The sequence below is a fragment of the Gorilla gorilla genome, chromosome 1 (genome assembly GCF_029281585.2).
Source record: "Gorilla gorilla gorilla isolate KB3781 chromosome 1, NHGRI_mGorGor1-v2.1_pri, whole genome shotgun sequence".
Lineage (NCBI taxonomy): Eukaryota > Metazoa > Chordata > Mammalia > Primates > Hominidae > Gorilla > Gorilla gorilla.
Window position 1 is genome coordinate 99,684,733 of NC_073224.2, and position 19,688 is coordinate 99,704,420.

The window sequence follows — 19,688 nt, forward strand, 5'->3', positions numbered from 1 at the left end:
TCCCCCGGGAGGTGGGACCCCGGGGCAGCGCCTCGCCCCGCAAAGTCCGTTCTGCCTCACGGCGCAGGACTGGCGGGGGAAGCGTGTAGCAGCCCAGCACCCCCTCGCGCCGCGTCACCCCTCGGCGTCTGGAGGACCCTGGCCCAGCAGCGGACCGGGCCGGCCGCCCGCCACAAGCGTGCGTAACGTGCCCCCGCAGCGTGACGCACGGGCCGTGCCAGGGCGGATGCGCGGGATGCGGGCCGGGAGGAGCGCGCAGGGGGCGGAGTGCGGGCGGAAGTCGGCGTCTGCTGAAAGGAGAAAGGAAAGGGAGACGCTGCTGGGTGCGGCGAGGTGAGGCTGGGAACCGGCGGGAGGGTGCCTCCTCCTCCCCCGCCCTCTCTGCTGAGGATGGAAGTGACGAAAGCAGCCGAGGAGGTCACTTCCTGCTGGGGTGGATGAGGAGGAGCCGGAGACGCCGCGGAGGAGACCGGATCGAAGACGGACCGTGCCGGGAAGAGGTGAGTCCCGGCCTCGCCTCGGCCGCCGGGGTGTCTGAGTCGGATCCGGGACCCTGGCGGGGACGGCGTCCCTGGGATCGGGGCCGGCCGCCGGGCCGCGTACCCACCCAGCTGGGCCTCACCCAGTGCGGGGGGCGGGGGAGGGTGGGATCCCGTGTCTGTCTGAGGGGCGACAGGGACCCAGGGCAGCGTTCATGCGGTGGCCCCGGGCAGCCCTGAGGCCACGGTTAAGGGAAGCCCGGCCCGGGAGGTGAATGGCAAGGAGGTTCTGGGGGCTGTGGAAGCCAGGACCCGGAGCTGCTGCGGGAAACCCGCAGCGCCAGACTGTGCATGCCTCGCTCTTCGGGGAGGGGTCGCGATCAGAGGAAGGGCAGGGGTCCTGTGGTTTGCAGAGTTGAGACGAATGGCCCTACTTGGATGGAAGTGTCCTTGCAGTGAATATGCGAAAGGCGTGCAGAGGCGCCTCAGGGCTCCTGGGAAAGGGACTTTTATGGGGAAAATTGGAGAGCTGGAGTGTCAAGAGAGGGCTTCCTTGTCAGGTTATCGTTGCAACGGGATTTGGACCCCAGGGTCGTGATGGTTGGAGGGAGTTCTGTGGCAGGGCAAAAGGCCTCGCGATCTGACAGCGCATCCTAGGAGTTAAGAGTCCAGGGCAGCTTCCTGGAGCAGTGGGGAAATTCGTGTTTTTCCTCCCTCATTGTCACTAAGGTGGAAGAGGAAGCTCCTGCCTCAGCCCCGGTGCCTTGTTATTGTGTATCTCGTGTGTGTGTGGTGTGTGTGTGTGTGTGTGTGTGTTTTCCGTGTCTGTCTTCTCCTTCCTTTGGGGTGTTTATCTTGTCCTCGGCCGCTAGTAGTTTTGTAGACTGAGACTTGCTGGTCTCCTTAATGTGTTTGATGAGAAAAAATATTCAAAAGATCTAGAGGAATCCTAGGTTAGGTGAAATTTCCAAGATAAGGAATTTGTTCATACACGGGGGCCACTTAGGCATTCTCTCCAGATGCCTGCTAATGTGGATGCTAAGGGCCTGTCATCCACCCTGGGGAACATCGAGGGTAGATCTGCCCTCCCTCCATGTCCCTCTGGCAGTTTCACCCCTCCCTCCTTTTTGCTAAGTGATTAACACAAAGCTCCTTGCTGGGAGGAACAGGAAATTTATTGAGGAACTGTAAATCTGGATGGAATGAATTCAGATCGCAGCAAGACTCCCTCCACTCACTGGCCAGAAGGGCTTCAGAAATGCCTGCTTTTCACCCCTTCCTGTTAAATGGAGAAAATGTATAATTTTTCTCAAAAAAATTTTTGAGAGTTTGTGTGTGTTTTTTGTATAGAGTAAGTGTACATCTGGTGTGTTTACTTCCTGTATCCCAGGGTATTTTTCAAGGGGGAGGGAGCAGTTTGTGGCTGGGAAGAATCTTCCTTCTTCTATCTCACATAATTCAGTAAAATAAATCAAAATCAGATGTTCATTCTTGAGTGGGAATCAGATGGATTTGGGATTTTTTCATCCTTTAAACTGGTACATCTTGGTGAACTCAGGCTTGTGTATCTTGGCATGTGGGCTTGTCTAGTAATAGAAGACAAACTGTTTGACTTGTTTTGGCTGCGTTTTTGGAGCCATTTCACTGTACCGTCCTTTTTTATTTTTATTTTTTTACATTTGAAGGGTTGGTCAGGAGGAGGAAAACAAATATTAAAGACAGTGTTTACACTTTGTGGTTTAAAGTCAGGTGAGAGATAATTATGGCTTTTGAAGCTGATGACCTGAGGCCCATCATTTGATAACTTGGGGAGTAGCAGTTTGGAGGTGACATGTTTGAAAGAAAGAGAGTTGCATACGGAAAGAAGAACAGGGGAAAGGAAGTTTGGGGAGAGACTGCCAGAAAACTTTTGAGAGGATACTAAATAAATAGCATCTTAAAGTAATTGTGTGGCTTGTGTCTCTCAGCAGGCGGGTGAAAATGAAAGCCGGCTGTAGCATCGTGGAAAAGCCAGAAGGAGGTGGAGGTGAGCAGAAGTTAATCATCTCTGATGTACCTGGAAGGTTCCCTCAGTGGTTCCTGTCCTCTCCACTTGAGCTCTGTTCACAAATGTCAGACCATGACTGACACCCTCTTGGCTAGGTGGATACTGGCAGGACAGTTGTAGGCTTGTTTCCTATGGATGTATATTTAATATGTCTGGTCACCACACCCATATCCTAAGCTTTAGAGTCTCTTTGCTGTCAAAGACACAGTTCCAACCTTAGGGAAAAGGAGTTTTCAGCTGTATTTTCCTGAGACATTAGTTTATCTTTCCTGTTTGTTCCCTTTAGCACTTTCATGTCCTCACAGAAAGTAGGTGTATTTAGTAATGTGTGAAAAGGTCAGCTTAGGACATCTGGTTGCTGCTGCCCAACTCTTATCAGATTTAATGATTGCCACAAGGATAGGTGACTTCTCTGTGCTTTCCTCTCCCCATTGTGGTTAGGCCCAGCTGACTGAGAGTACTTACAGCATGTTTGCAAAGCACTCTAGATTCTGAGCAGTGGAATGTGCAGTTGGGGTTGCTGATATGTATGTACCTACCTCTTAACTAGCTTAATCTTGACCTTCTCACATGAAAGGGTATCAGTTTCCTGACTGGGCCTACAAAACAGAGTCATCCCCAGGCTCCCGGCAGATCCAGCTGTGGCACTTCATCCTGGAGCTGCTGCAGAAGGAAGAGTTCCGCCATGTCATCGCCTGGCAGCAGGGAGAGTACGGGGAATTTGTCATCAAGGATCCAGATGAGGTGGCCCGCCTCTGGGGCCGCAGGAAATGCAAACCACAGATGAATTATGACAAGCTGAGCCGGGCCCTCAGGTAAGGAAAAGGATTCCCAAATCTGTGTTAACAGATTGGAAGGAGACTAAGCTGTTTGGTGAATGCTAGATAAAAAGGGTATCAGGTAATAAAAGACTACACTATCTTAGTGAATAATGTGTCACTTTAAAGTGGGAGTAGAAGAGCTGTTGAATGTGAGTAGCATAGGCACAGGAGGAGAAAAGGCATATCTTTGGTTATACGTAGGAGGGGATTCCAATGTGGCTGGCACTGGATCCTGACAGACAGCTGATTCTGCTCTGTAGTGGGCGAGAGTATATGGTGAAACATGGATTGGAGTTCATTTATAATCCAAAGGATTAGTTTAGACTTCTCTATTAGAATCTGTTAGAATTTCTTTCTTTGGGCTTCCCTGAAAGAAACTTAGAAAAGGATGAAGCAAGTCACGGGAGGAAGATTCAATGATACTGACCTATCTATTCAGGAACTGTGTCTGTGAGCTCAGGTTGTCCATAGCCTGCTGCAATATGTCTAAAGATTGATCACTATAAATTTTCTCAGGTTCTTTTTTCCCCTTGTCGGTCTTACATTTCATAGTCCGTTAGCCCTCAAGGGGCTAGAAGGCAGTTTATGACCTCTGCTACTGCATAGATGTAAGACTAAAGGTTCCAGATAATTGAAGTTCTCCTGACCTGAAATGTAAACTCTGTACAGTGGCTTTGCTGTATTCTTGCACATCCCTTTGAGTCTTTGAAGGTGAGGCGGGCCACACTAGCTGCTGTTTTCCAGATCAGGGCATGCCATTGTTTGACCTGCCACCATAAAACAGTTCTACATTCCTTTGTCTGTCTTTTGAGCTTAGGCCTCCAGACTAACCACATCAGGTCTCCCTAGTGACTTGTCTGCCCCCACCTGGGCAAGACTGAAAAGAAAAACTAAGCAGTTAGTGACATGCAGTGCAACCGGAAGGAAATGGACTGTAGAATCGAAATTGTAGAGAGATGGAGAAGAAAATGTTTGGGGCTAGGATAGGTGTTCAGAATCTTAAAGTGAAGTTGTCTTTGTAAACCTCTAGGCAAAAACAAGCTGAGTTGAAAATTGAGTAAGAAAATTAAGCTGTTAGGTCTCCTAGATCTACCTGGAGGGCCAGGCTGTGAAAGATTGGTAGTGATTTTTGTAAGTAATACTTAGAGCAAGAATTGTTGGTGTCAGTGGCTACCTAAGTGTATTGAAGCTGTCAGTAGCTACAAGACGAATGGACATGTATTCCTGTTTTTACAGATACTATTACAACAAGAGGATCCTTCATAAAACAAAAGGGAAAAGATTTACCTATAAATTTAACTTCAACAAGCTGGTGATGCCCAACTACCCATTCATCAACATTCGGTCAAGTGGTAAGATACAAACTCTTTTGGTAGGGAATTAATTTTGAATTGAAAAGAATTTTTACAAATCCAAATCTAAGACATGGCATGTTTAGGAAGATTTTAGAAACACTACAATAATGTGATCCTTTGGATTGCCTCAATGTTCTTACTCAAGTCATCTCACTCATAAGGAGAGTTATAGGCTATTCAGTATCACGATAGATTTCTTTGGTTTATTTGGTTGGTTCCCTTTTCTGCATATTGTTTGTAATCTCCTAGATACTATTACACTATCTTGTTTGGGAATGATGTTTCATAGGTTTGTGATGATCTTTACGTTCAGGACTCAGTTTTAACACCCAGCCCAGTGGTTCTTTCATAGATGGGAACCTGTTTCTACAAACACTTCCGATTTTCTGTGAAACTACCAAGCTCTCCTTTATCAAGTGAATATCATCAAAACCACAGCATCCTTGATCAGAGAAGGGGGAGGTTCACATGTTTGCAGTGAAAAGCAGTGTCTTTGATCTGCAACAGCAAATCCTCAGAGAACAAGATTCTGGGGTTACTTGACCTTCTCTCCTGTTAAGTGCAGTAGGGCTTCCCCTCTTGACTTTCCTGGTTATAGCTTTCCATCACAGCTCCCCACATTCTTTCTTGATGTTGAAAGCAGTCTCTCAGAAGACTTTGTTGTTGTGTGGTTTTTTGTTTGTGATTTTTTTCCGTATGCAAATCATACTCCTGCCCAAGAAAATACAGTAGTTCCCCTTATCTGAGCAGTATATGTTCTAAGACCCCTAGTAGATTCGCAAACCACAGATAGTACCAAACTCCATTCATATATATGATGTTTTTTCTTCCCTTAACCCCACTCATATGTATCTGTGATAACGTTTAATTTATAAATTAGGCACAGTAAGAGATTAATGACAATAATAAAATAGAAAAATTATAACAATATGCTGTAATAAACTTAATGTGGTCTTTCTCAAAATATCTTTGTGTACTGTACAGACCTATTTTCAGACCTCTGTGGGTAACTAAAACAGTGGAAAGCAAAACCTCAGATAAGAAAGGACTACTGTAGATTGTATTTAACTGTTTTCTGACCAGTCCATCAGTAAGTACTCTGTCATTGTGGCCTTGTATGCTAAGGCAAAGAATGCTGATCATGCAGTAATGCAACTTCTCAGAAAAGCTGGAAGAAACCTGAAAAATTAGTGGGGGTGTGGTTGAGAGAACATAATGTTGAGATCCATTGCAGATATGTAATTACTACACAACAAGTTAGGGCAGTTTTAGCTTGACTCTGCTATCATTACAGTTTCATCTCAACTTCTGTAACCACTCCCTCCTGTCCCTGGGGCATGCATTTAAAAAAAAAAAAAAAAAAAAAGTGGTATTGGAATGCATCTCTCTAATTACAACCTGTTTTCTTTCCTTGTGCCTGAGGGAGAGGCGTTAGGAAATCAGACCTGTACTAGCCACTCAAATCTTGCTTCCTGTATTTCTCACTCTTGCCCCTTCCTTGTATGCCTAGAGGAATTGGGAATCTAGATGTATATACCAACAATTTTAAAGAATTTGTTGGTTTTCATACCCCTTCACCCCACTCCCAAAAAAATGTTTCGTTCGTCTTGTTCTTCTGTCTTTGACCCATTTTTATCTATTGAAAATCCAGAACTTCAGCCACTTGGACAACCTAGAATGGGGCATTCATAAGCCCTGGGAAGTAATGTGGTTTTCCAGGGCAAGGAAACCTGGATCCTCACTCTGTGAAGAATCTGATCTAGAAACCTAACAATAGTGGCCCAGCACACCTGTTCTGCCCGAAGGCGATTGAACCAACATTGATCTTTAACCCAAGCTCAAGATCCTAATCAAAAAGCCACAAGGGGCCGGGCCAGGTGGCTCATGCCTATAATCCCAACACTTTGGGAGGCCAAGGCCGGCGGATCACTTGAGGTCAGGAGTTCAAGACCAGCCTGGCCAACATGGGGAAACCCCCATCTCTACTAAAAATACAAAAAATACAGGTGGCAGTCACCTGTAGTCCCAGCTACTCAGGAGGCCAAGGCAGGAGAATCACTTGAACCCGGGAGGCAGAGGTCGCAGTGAGCTGAGATCATGCCACTACACTCCAGCCTGGGCGACAGCGAGACTCAGTCTCAATAAAGCACAAGGAAAGCAAAACTGTGTACATTTCTTTTAGTACATCTATCTCTACTACCTGGTTGCTCACATCCTAGATATAGACAACTGCAAAGAACTGGTGTCATTAGTTTATAAAGAACTTTTGACCAGAGAGGCCAAATGTTGTTTAAGGTTAACTTTATGATAACAAAGGAATGTAACATTTATTGAACATCTACTTTATGGAGGTACTTTTGCTTAGTAGTTTTGTGAATTACGTTATTCAGCTCTTCAGCCCAATAAAGTGAATGTCTTGATATCCACATTTTACAAATGATAAAATTAGGAAAACGACAGCAAAGTTAAAGACTGATCAGGGTAGGTTGAATAGTTATCTATTGAACAGTTTCTCGGGAAACAATTCCTGAGAGATCGAGCTGTTGAAGTCTAGCCCTTATTTAATAGATCATACATTCCTCCTCTAGATTGTGATTCATTTGTTCAACAGATAATGGGAGTTCTTTACCTCACGGAACTTACAGTTTAGCAGGAGAGATAAGATATGCCGGGTTTAATACAATGTGAAATGTGATAAGTACTCTAAATAGAGCTGTGTGGATTTAGATCCTGGAGGCCATTGAGATCATGTCTACAAGGTGGGTTGAGACAGTTGGGGTATTCTGGTCTGTGTATTCTATCATGAAAAGCATCCTGTATAATACATTATTAAAATATTTTCTTATATTTGCATAAGAAACATTGGAAAGATACAGAAGATACTATCAGGATGGGGGCAGGACAGACCAGTTCAGGGATGGACTTGATACCTCTCAGTCTATGCCTCTCTACTCCCACCAACCCCAGTTTTTTTATTTTTATTTGGGAAAACTCCAAACCTACAGGAATACTGGAAAAAGGACAGTAAACACCCATATATCCTTTATCTAGATTCACTAATGGTTAATATTGTAGCCACATTTGCTTTATCTCTTTCTATTTATATATACTTTTTAAATCTTTTGAGATTAAGTTGCAGACATCATGACATTTCGTCCCTGTGTACTTCAGCTTGTATTTCCCAGGAACAAGGACATTCTCCTCCATAACCACAATAACATTACCACACCCAGGATGTTTAACATTGATATAATTCTATTATCTAATACATAGTCCGTAGTCGAATGTCAGTTGTCTTTTTAGGGTTTAAATTTTGTACCATGAATAATAAAAAAATTATTTAACAATGACATGCAATTTGCTATGCTTGGTACTATTCTAAGGGCTTTACAAATATTAACTGTTAATCGTCATAACAATAGGGCCCTGTGCTGACCTATTTTACAGGTAAGGAAACTGAGGCACAGAGAGGTAAGCTGTCCAGAGGCACATAACTAGTAAGTGGTAGGACCAAGATTGGAACCTAGGCAAGGACCTTATGAATTCCATTTTGCCAGAGGGGGTCAAAGATTCCAGTGTGCTACTTGTACCAGGCTACAAGGTGGAAGCTGCCAGAACTGAGATTCAGACCCAGTTTTTTCAACCCCAGTACTTGAATTTCATGGTGACTTCATGGAGGTGGACTTCTAAAGCAATGGTATTCAAACTTTCTTTTTTAGCAGCAAACTTTTTTTCTAAGCAAAATCTTAGGTTTGATATCTCAACATATAAAAGTAGGGCTACTTCAGTTAATCAGAGATAAGGGTTCCAGAATGCTAGAAGCAATGCTTCCCAGTATTGCTTCTAGTCTCACCTCCCATTACTCCACCTAAATACATCAGGAAAATACTGCTTATTATGTCTCCTTTACAGTATACCTTAACGTATGTAAAGACTGAGATATCCTCCAGTTTATTTTTCTTTTTTAATAAAAAACTAGATTTTGGGCTGGCACAGTGGCTCACGCCTGTAATCCCAGCACTTTGGGAGGCGGAGGTGGGCGGATCACGAGGTCAGGTGTTCAAGAACAGCCTGACCAATATGGTGAAACCCTGTCTCTACTAAAAATACAAAAATCAGCCAGTCGTGGTGGTGCGCACCTGTAGTCCCAACTACTTGAGAGGCTGAGGCAGAAGAATTGCTTGAACCTGGGAGGCGGAGGTTGCAGTGAGCTGAGATCGTGCCACTGCACTCCAGCCTGGGCGACAGCAAGATTCTGTCTCCAAAAAAAAACAAAACAAAACTAGATTTAACCAAGCATTTCTAAGTTGCTTAGGAGACAAGACCTTTCCCTGCACATTATACTTCATTCTTCTGAATACATAGAAGTGGCTTTTTGCTTTTGAGTAGATGTACTTTTAATTGAAAGTCAAGATCCAAAAGAATCAAAAAAGGTAGAATTGTAGCCACTGTAATAAGCTAGTAGAAGAATACATTTGGCCTGGGACCCTCTTGGCTCTACTCAAATCATTTGCAAGGTCATCCATCTGTTCTTCCTAATTTTAAAATTAAATCAGTGGCTTTATTTTTTTTCCAGTCTGTGATTTTGTTTTTAATTATCTTAAGTCTTATAATCATGCATAATTTTTAAATTTGTTTATATTTCCTCTACTTAATTCCTTTTAAATTGGCAAAAGCACCATTTCCAATCACAAATACACAGCAGTTCTAGTGTTATGTTTCTGAATGGCTGTTTAGAGGCAATCCCAAATTACAACTTAGTCTGAATTAGATGGTAAAGAATTCAAGAGTGAAGTTTAACTTGCTACTATTTTTAAAGCATCTGATCCTATAGCTCACCTATAAAATGTGAGAAGTGTTAAATCTTTATTTGATATTACACATAAACCCACTAAAATGCCTTTCAATGAGTAAAAGAAATCACTTTAGATACAGAGAATTCTAATTAAATTGGCTATTATTGTTAAGGCCAAAAATATACAGTAGACATTGCTACCTTATCTTCAGCCCTTGCCTTTAAGAGGCAAATGAACATAAAACACTGGTGAATCTTGCTTGGTTCTGAGACAGTGAAGGAATTTCCCCAGTATTTAAATATATTCACATAACTAGTTATGTAAATCTAAATATAAAACCATTCTCTAATAAATTTTAAGATGGCATTCATCATCTCTGTGAAAAGTTGAACATTACTAATGAAGTCCAGTCATATATTTAGAAGGGGTAAACAGTGATAGATAGCATTTACTAAATCGGAATTACCATTAAAATTCCAAAAGCCAAACATATTCATCTAACCTCAAGTCAGTCTTAATTAAATCAGGACTGCCCCACAAAAATCTGTCAGTCATTCATGATCTGGATTCTGGTTTATGAGATCTGTTAAATTATGGTACACATAAAAAAGTCATGAGGCATTTCTGTTTTGCAATAAATAAGGTAGTGTCCAATTATTATCCATTAGTAGCTTTTTTGAGATAATCTATCAAGTCTGCCCTTTTCCGCCTTAATGTCGGCAAAGATCATTTTTGTTCCAAGGATGTACTTCTTGGGATTCTCCAAATACTCCATCGGTATCCTCTCCCCAGGTAATGCCTTTGTTCTTATTGGCAGCTGTGTAAGAGAATCCAGTGGCCTGACCTGTCTTCCACCCAAAGAGACATGGAGATTAGGCCCAGTCTCGTGCTTGCCTCCCTTTTCCACAGTGTGGCACTGGGCACATTTCTGAACACAAATCTTCTTGCCTTTCTCAACATCACCGGTATTTAATTCTCTCTTTCATCACTGGCACTATGAAGGTTCCTGCTCGGAAGCCGGACATCCTGCTCTCTAAATCAGTGGCTTAAAAAAAAAAAAAGTCCTGCAGAACAGTTTTCTGTGGAACATTAGTTTGGGAAATGAGGCTCTGGCATAGTGTTACTCAGTCCCACGTACCTAGAAAGCTACAGTCTTACGAATACCAGCAGACTCCAGAGTCTGCTAGACCAAGAGGAGAAGGCACCAGCTGATTGGGAGCAATTCATAACCATCCCATATCTGTGTACCTTTTTTGTTTCCACTCCTAGATCACTATACTTTCACTTAAAATTTTGTTTTTTTCTATTTTTTTCTTCTCCTTTGTTCTTTCTTCACCTTTGCCTGAGAACCCTGCTGACATTATTATAGAAACTGCTGACACCTCCCAGGAACCCACACGTCCCTGAGACTTCAGATGGCGTACCTTTTTCATGTCTTATCAGGAGGCCCACTGGGGAAGTTGAGAACTGTGAGCCACTAAAGTTGACGGGCTGGGCGCAGTGGCTCACACCTGTAATCCCAGCACTTTGGGAGGCTGAAGCAAGTTTATCGTTTGAGGCCAGGAGCTCGAGATCAGCCTGGCCAACATGGTGAAACCCGGTCTCTACTAAAAATAACAAAAATTAGCCGGGCATGGTAGCACACACCTGTAATCCCAGCTACTCCAGAAGCTGAGGCACAAGAATCACTTGAACCCAGGAGGTGGAGGTTGCATTGAGCCAAGATGGTGCCACTGCACTCCAGCCTGGGCAACAGAGTGAAACCCTGTCTCAAAAAAAAAAAAAAAAGTTGACATAAATAGCACAGTGTATGTTATCACTTAGAGCTTTACATTTTAGTAAGCAAACTTGGAAGAAGGAATAGTAGGTCCTGGATTTTCTCCCAGCCTCCTTAATGTTTGAAAGCAGGTTGGAGATGGAGATCATTCAGTAGAATTTGTTAGAGGAATATAGATTTGGAGAGATTGAAAAATATTTGAATCTCTGTGAAGCAGTGATTGTATATCAGGAATGATAAAACACTTGGTAATAAGAACTTAACAAATGTATAGCCTTTTTAAAAATTAAACTGTTTTTACTAAAACATGGTGAGTGTATGTGAGGTATAGGGTCTTTGAGTTTTTAATGCATTACTTTCCATGCATGTCATTTCCAGTTTTGTTGATTTGTTTTTTGGTTTGGTTTGTTTGCTTTTTATATGCGGCAAAGCGGTGCATCCAGGAATGGGGCCTTGGCCCAAGCAGAGCTTCTCTGGAGGTGCAGTCAGCCAAGGCAGCTCTGCCCCTCCCCACAGTCAGCCAGAGCAGCTCTGCCCCTCCCTACAGTCAGCCAGGGCAGCTCTTCCCCTCCACACAGTCAGCCAGGGCAGCTCTGCCCCTCCGCACAGTCAGCCAGAGCAGCTCTTCCCCTCCACACAGTCAGCCAGGGCAACTCTTACCCTCCACACAGTCAGCCAGAGCAGCTCTTCCCCTCCCTACAGTCAGCCAGGGCAGCTCTTCCCCTCCGCACAGTCAGCCAGGAGAGCTCTGTCCCTCCCCACATCCCATCTCGAAATATATCTGTATTCCAACAAGGAAAAATGGGATAGCATGGGGGTAGTCTAGGCAGTGAGTAAACATCAGATGTCCTCTTGTAGCAACTATATATGTTGTTATTATTTTCTATCTTCAATGTTCTCGAATGTTTATATTTCAGTAAACCTCTACCTCGTCACACACACACACACGAATATATATATATGGCCAAAATTATGGAAATAAGACTATTTGCAGAGTTAAAAATTGAAACAGGTAATATATACACAATATTTAGAGTTGCAGAGGAGAAGGCTCTTGTACCCATTCATTCATTCCACTTAATATTTATTGTGTACAGGAAGTACACAACTGTTAAGCCCTGAACTGCGAGGTGTACAGTTGTGAACAATAGGAAGAGGAAGTCCCTGCCATGTGGAATTTAGGTTGTAGAATATGGATAAGCAATTACAATGTTTTTGACAGTAAGGAGTACTGTGAAGACAGTAAAGAGCCTAGAGAAGGATGACAAGTTGAGTAGAAGCAGCTGAGCAGTAGTTACTAGGAAGTTGGAGAACTGTGGGATTCAGTCCAGTTGGAATGTTTCCTGTTACTACTAAATATTTTGCACTTAGTTAGCGTAAGTGATGATAATGAATGAGCAGTCCTCTGATGCAGGCTTTTGTATTTTCCACCATCACAGGTGTGGTTCCTCAGAGTGCACCACCAGTGCCAACAGCCTCTTCCCGGTTCCATTTCCCACCTCTGGACACCCATTCTCCAACCAATGATGTGCAGCCAGGACGGTTCTCTGCTAGCTCCCTAACTGCTTCTGGCCAGGAGTCCAGTAATGGTACTGATAGAAAGACTGAGCTTTCAGAGCTGGAGGATGGCTCAGCTGCTGACTGGCGCCGGGGTGTGGATCCCATGTCCTCCAGGAATGCCATTGGTGGAGGAGGGATTGGCCATCAGAAACGCAAGCCTGACATAATGCTTCCTCTGTTTGCTAGGCCAGGGATGTACCCTGACCCCCACAGTCCCTTTGCTGTCTCTCCAATCCCTGGCCGCGGAGGTGTCCTTAATGTCCCCATTTCACCAGCCCTCTCCCTGACTCCCACCATCTTCTCCTATAGCCCATCACCAGGCCTGAGCCCTTTCACCAACAGCAGCTGCTTCTCCTTCAACCCTGAGGAAATGAAACACTACCTTCATTCTCAAGCTTGTTCTGTGTTCAACTACCATCTGAGTCCTCGGACTTTTCCCCGTTACCCGGGGCTCATGGTTCCACCACTGCAGTGCCAAATGCATCCTGAGGAATCAACTCAGTTCTCCATCAAGCTGCAGCCCCCACCAGTTGGGCGGAAGAACCGGGAGAGGGTTGAGAGCAGCGAGGAGTCAGCACCAGTCACCACGCCCACCATGGCTTCTATTCCCCCAAGAATCAAGGTGGAACCTGCCTCTGAAAAGGATCCTGAGAGCCTCAGGCAGTCGGCACGAGAGAAGGAGGAGCACACTCAAGAAGAGGGCACTGTGCCAAGCAGGACCATTGAAGAGGAAAAAGGCACCATCTTTGCCCGTCCTGCTGCACCACCCATCTGGCCCTCTGTGCCCATTAGCACCCCAAGTGAAGAACCTCTGGAGGTGACTGAAGACAGTGAGGACAGGCCTGGCAAAGAGCCCAGTGCACCTGAGAAGAAAGAAGATGCACTGATGCCCCCCAAGCTTCGGTTGAAGCGGCGCTGGAATGATGACCCTGAAGCCCGAGAGCTGAGCAAGAGTGGCAAGTTTCTCTGGAATGGGTCAGGACCCCAGGGCTTGGCAACAGCAGCTGCTGATGCTTAGAACTGGAAGTGGATTAGGAGCTGTTTATACTATAATCAAATGCATACATGTATTTATGTAGCAAGATTTCAGGGTGGGGGGAGGGAGTTAAACTGGTTTGATCATTCTAGGGGCATAGACTTGTATTTTTATGTTTTGGGGATGGGATGGGGTTATCTTCTGTTGTAAATTAGGTGGGATATGAACACACTTATTTTCCTGGTGAGTAGGACACAGGGAGGGTATTGAACTCAAAGGAGAAAGAGCCTCTATTTCTTGTTGAGGCTTATACTTTCTGACAAGGAAACTCCCAAAGGGCCAAGATACTTTTTGGTCCCATGATAGTCAGGTTCCAGACTTCTTTCTTTTCTATTGTATTTATATGTGGAAAGCCATTAATGAATTTATTTTGCTTCAAGAGATACACGTAAAAGGGAAAAGGGCATGGTTGGGAGGTTGAGCAGTAAGAGACCATTAATACTAAGTATTTTGCCTGAAATGCTTCTTTATAATTATTTCAGGGAAGGAATAAGATAATCTCAGACTTACTGGGGTGGGGCTTGGGGAATGTTTGGATGTTGCTCTTTTTCTTCTTCCTTTTTTTTTTTGGTTGGTGTTGTTTGGCATTTTTTTCTTTTCCTTTTTAAAGAAAATGCTTTCAGGAAACATGAACAAACATACTGCCAATTATAGTGGGGCTGGGAAGGCACAGGAGCTGGCGACCTCTCAGCTGCATAGTTGGGACGGCAAACCCTGCTGTGAGCTTCTCAGACTTTTCACCTACTTCACCTATTAAGAAGCCATGAGGAGTTGTAAACTCTTGTTCAGGGAAGAAAAGAGGGCAGCAGGAAGTAACCCAATGCCTTTAAATACAAAACAGATGAAAAACAAAATACTCATTTTTCCTTTTCTATTGTGGGTTTGGGGAGCCAAACCAAGTGTGACTGTGAGCACGTTCACTGAGAGGCATGACAACATTATTGAAGAGGTCTTTCCATTATGTCTGGTTCTCTTATTTTCTTAAGTCAAGCCTTAACTATGAACATACTTTAAGATGATACGGGTCTGTCACCATAAACCTGTAAAAGGGCATCGACAGCTTTTCAGATAATCCAGGAATGTTGAGACATGGCTAAGTTTCTAGCTGATACTTAGTCATTCCCTCTTGTTATTGTTGGGATGGGTAGCCAAAAGGCAGGCTTGTGGGAGTTAAGAGCCAATGATACCTGGAAACATGGGAGGTAGCTGGGGGTACAAGTGGATGTTGAGACTGAAGGAAGAGGTGGAAAGAAGACACAGAAGGCACCCAGATGCCAAAAGGCCTGGCATGAATGAAAGAGTTGGCGTCTGTCCTGTTGTGGTGTTCCCATTCTTGCCATACCCATTTGCCCAGATTGTTCTGATTCTCATGTTCAATTGACTATCCCACATGAGACTACACTTTATAGGCAGTGAGGAATTGTTTCTTCCTGGGAAATGTCCTTCCAACAACTTCAGAGGAATGGGAAAGTGTTAATCTTACGTGAAGCAAAGGAGCCTGGACTAGGGGCAGAGAGAAAGAAGCAGCAGCCCACCTTCTGTGTGTTTGCACATGTGCCTGTGTCGTGTACATTGGTACCTGACTGTGGCTCAGATCTGCGTCGCAGCAGCGAGAGAAGAAATCACTCCATATCCGATGAGAGGAAGGGTGGCACAGAGATGGTGTCTACAATTAGAGACATTTCTGACTCCACCTTAGCCTAAGCAAACTTTATATACTGAGTAACATTTGAAGGTTGTCTTTTAATGGTGGGGAGGTGTTTTTTCCTTTTTAAACTACAGTGCTTGCACAAGAGAGGGAGGGACTCAGAAAAGGTTAGGGCAGGTGAGGGAGACAGTAGATGGCCTGGGATGACTTGAGTCCATCATATTATTGCTTGGCAGGTGTCCTCCCCCATGTTTGATTCAAATTCCATGAGTGACCTACCTTTCCCCAGGAATGGGACTGAGAGGGTAGTCTCCAGCAGCTCAGTCTGCGCAGGGCTCCCCGTTCAGGCTGCCTTGGTGGTTGTGCTTTTGTAAGTTTCTTTCTCTGCACTTCGACTTACCTCTGAATCAGAAAGCAAGCCCAGCAGGTGAATGAGGGATGTCTGCTTGGCATTGCCCAATCTAACCAGGGAGGCTGGCTGGCCACCCACTGTCCGCTAGAGGAGAGAGCCAGCAGGTGTTGGTATGAACTCAGGAATAGAAACACGAGGCCTTTTTAAATAAGAGGGAGAAGAATCCATGATGCATACCTGTAACCCCCTAGAACCCAAGTGCCAGAATTCCTAGATGCTGCTTCTGTTTGAACAAAACGTCACTGCTTTTACACTTGAAAAAAACACACTCGAAAAATGTTCAACTCCATGAAAAATATTTTTTGGCTTTAAGAAATTGTTTGGTGTTTAACTGTTTCCTTTGATTGCCATTCCACCAGTAAATTGTTGGTTGATTTGCACTGCACTCTGGGGTTGGGGTTGGGAGGGGAGGGTCCTTATACAGAGCCGAACCTGGGGTTGCTCAGGAAGTGGGCCAGGGAATGTGGAAGTCGTTGACATTGCCTGGGCCAAAAGAGTGGGAGATAGTTTTTCTCCCCTCAGCCCACTCCTGGTAGCACCTGTCGCCAGCCTGGTACAAAGCCAGGCCTTTCTCTTCTGTGAGCATCTCATCACTGTCCAGCAGCAGGTGGAAAAAGGGGGACAACAACCAGACCTATTTTTTCTCCCCCATTTTTTCCAAATATTGCTGTGCCAAATGTTTAAAATTTTACAAATATGAATCTATTGAAATTTCCTTAATCAAGAGCTTCTTCGTGTAAAGTTTGCTTTTTTAGCTATAGAAAAAGAAAACAGTAAATATCTCTTAATGGCATCCAGCCTTGCTGAGCTCACCTTTTTTCCTGAAGAATGGGTAGGAGTGAAATATTTAATATAAACATTTCACCAAGTCCCTTTACCCTAATTTTGAAGCTGCATTAAACCCAACTCACTAACACAGGGAATGATTGCACCCTAGTCCTCTGTGGGCCAAGAAACTTTCAGAAGCATTAAAAAAATAGTTGAAGTATATCACTTCTCACCAAGTGGGTAGAGTCAGTTGGCTGTTTGTCCCTTGTTTTTTATTTATTCCATAATTATGTTTGTGCTTTTTGTTTTGTAAACAGTAATGGAACGTACATTTTTATTTTGTTTAGAAGACAACTTTGACTCAATCTTTCAAGAACTGTTCCATTCTTGGTTTCTTCTTAGGGGGAAAAAAAGTTACCAGTTAATTTGTTTTGAGATATTTAAGCATTCTTTGAGTTATAGAATTGTGATGCAGGGATTTGTGAATGAGACATTTACATGTGAAAGGTGACTTCACTAGTTACCTGCTTAAGCAGAGTAAAGTGTGTATATGTACATAAAATGTAAGTAATCTTAACTCCATTGTGCAGTGCCTTTTAGATGTTCCGCTTTCTATAAAGTCTTCAAATTTTTGCATATATATTATATATATATGATGTAATGTTATAGAAATATATGTATAATATACATATTTTTTCCAGGGGTATCTGATAGCTCTGTATTTTGTTATGGAAGTTGAAAGAAAAAAGTATTTTACCTCAGAAATTAAATAAAAAAATACTTTTAAGTAATGTTTGCTGAGAGTTGGTTTTGTTGTTCATCATACACTGTGCTGGGGTGGTCATGCCAGAGAATTTGCCAAGTCCATCCTCGCTCACCCACCCCCATGCATTGTTATTCCTATTGTACAGGTACCAACATAGTAAGGAAATAGGTCTCTTAACAGTTCTGGAGATTTTCCATTTTCTTGAGTGAATGGCTGCTACCAGTTAAAACTAACTGAAGCCAGAGACCCAAGTTAGGTGGAAATTTCTATCTCAGATTATTGTGAAGATTCTTTAAGAGTACATGTCAAAGCCAGACACAAAAGACAACACATTGCCTGATTCCTTTTACATGAAGTGTCCAGAATAGGCAAATCTGTAGAGACTGAACACAGATTAGTGGTTACCAGAGAAAAGTGGGGAGTAACCATTAACAGGTCAGATTACCTTTTTAGGGTGATGAAGATGTTCAGGACTTAGTAGTGATAGTTGGACAACTATTTGAATATAACAAAAACTACTGAATGACAACCACTCTGAAAGGGTGAATTTTATGGCATGTAAATCATATCTCAGTAAAGGTGGTTTCACTGGGTGTTTTGGTGTTTTAAGTACAAAACACCTTTTTTAAGGGCAAACCAGCACTAAGGAAACAGTATTTCCCAGTAGATGACAAGAATCCAGAGGGGTAGGAGGGGATAATGGTGGAGCACTGAATATCATATAACACACTTTGAGAAAAATGGAGCCAGACAGTAATCTCATTTCACCCATGGGATATAGGCAAAGTGACTTTCTGGAGGTCCCAATATGCCAGGTGTTCAATTTGGCCTCTATTAAAGGGCGCTGTGAGTAGGGAATTGAGTGGCGAGGGACGTGGCTGAAGAGGCCGACTGGGATGGATTATGAAGGGTTGCATTTTATTCTAGCAATGGCCATCCCTGGTATTTCACAAAATAGCGGGCTGAGCCAGGGAGGACCATCGAAGGACACCACCCTGAGAAACTGTAACTACCCTGTCAGTATATCTGCTCAAAAAGACAACTCATTTAGGTAAGAAAAAGGAAAAGTAATGGGCTGACTGGTCGACGTCCTGAAGTAACCAAGTCAAGAAAATGGGTATGGGCGTGGATGAGACCCTCCAGCTGGGAGAGCCTCCTGCTTCTCTCCCCTCCTCATTGCTGAAAGCAAAAGGAGACCCGTTTTAGGAATGAACTTGCACATAGTTTTGAGACCAGAATCCCAGACATCTGGTTCTGCCAGCCTAAGTTGGCCACTCAGTGCTTAGAATTGGATGGTGATTATTTGAATTCTGAGCAAAGAAGGAAAAGAGTGACAGCATGTGGAAAAGAAGTAAGGAAAAAGATGAGGCCTGGAGGATGAGGACAAAGGGGAAAGGTAAGCCTCAGAGCCCTTCAATGGTGAGTTAGGGAATAACCAACTCACCATGATCTCCCTGTTACAGTCTTTAGCAGCTCGGCAGGCCCTTCATAACCTGGCCCCTGATTTCCCTTCCAGCCTCATCCTTCACCACACACCCATGCAGACACACTCTCTCCCACACTACACAAAGCCTAAGCTGTGCCCAGAACAGCCAGTGCGAATATAGCAGTTTTCCTGTGCCAGGACCCACTTGTATCAACTCATTTAAGCCTCATGACAACCCTTTGAGGTAGGAGCTGTGTTTATTGCCATTTTATTGTGGGAACACTGAGTATCAGAGGAGCTAACTGGCTTGCCCAGAATTCTCGCCCCAGTTCCTGTGCTCTAACCACTCTGCTGCAAGGCCTCTCTGCCATGCTGACAAACTGCCCGTCGGCTCTGTCCCTTCTGCCTGGAACACCCTTCTTTCCCCCACTTCACCAGACAATTACATCTTACCATGCAGCATTCAACTCAGATGCCATCACCTCCACGGCCTTTCCTGGAAGGTCAGGGGGCACTCCTGCGTGTCCTGTCACAGCCCTCACCACACTGTGTTGTCATTGCCTGCTTGTCTGGCTTTTCACAGAACAGTCAAGAAGCCCCAGGCCAGCGCAGGGTTCAATTCAACGGCCTTTCTCCAGTGCCCAGCACACTGCTTGGAGCCTGAGGATGCTTGATAAATGTTTAACAAGTGAATAACAAGAGACATACGAAGGAGGTGTGACTGTTGGAATAGAAGATGCAGGTTTGGAATAAGGATGGGCAAAGGGATGAGGGGAGAGTGACATGGGTATAGTGTC

The 19,688-nt window shown here is 44.0% G+C and overlaps 1 protein-coding gene across 2 annotated transcripts; it reads left to right on the top strand.

Moving 5' to 3' along the window:
• The first annotated feature begins 330 nt into the window (after positions 1 to 330).
• Positions 331 to 17,490, top strand: LOC101129723 (ETS translocation variant 3). Of its 2 annotated transcripts, none has more exons than XM_004027004.4 (5): positions 331 to 500; positions 2,447 to 2,505; positions 3,104 to 3,341; positions 4,584 to 4,699; positions 12,715 to 17,490. In XM_004027004.4, exons 2-5 carry the CDS (start codon positions 2,460 to 2,462, stop codon positions 13,851 to 13,853), a joined length of 1,539 nt encoding a protein of 512 aa, XP_004027053.1. In that variant the 5' UTR covers positions 331 to 500; positions 2,447 to 2,459; the 3' UTR covers positions 13,854 to 17,490. The 2 variants fall into 2 exon arrangements, with proteins under 2 accessions (XP_004027053.1, XP_018880460.1); XM_019024915.3 differs by having other exon boundaries at positions 2,450 to 2,505.
• Positions 17,491 to 19,688: the final 2,198 nt, after the last annotated feature.

What these genes read in the sequence shown, in the direction of transcription:
- LOC101129723 (XM_004027004.4), top strand. Translation starts at nt 2,460, where the DNA reads ATGAAAGCCGGCTGTAGCATCGTGGAAAAGCCAGAAGGAGGTGGAG. An exon ending in AAAGCCAGAAGGAGGTGGAG is followed by an intron (nt 2,506 to 3,103) that starts GTGAGCAGAAGT and finishes CTCACATGAAAG; the next exon opens with GGTATCAGTTTCCTGACTGG. An exon ending in AAGCTGAGCCGGGCCCTCAG is followed by an intron (nt 3,342 to 4,583) that starts GTAAGGAAAAGG and finishes CTGTTTTTACAG; the next exon opens with ATACTATTACAACAAGAGGA.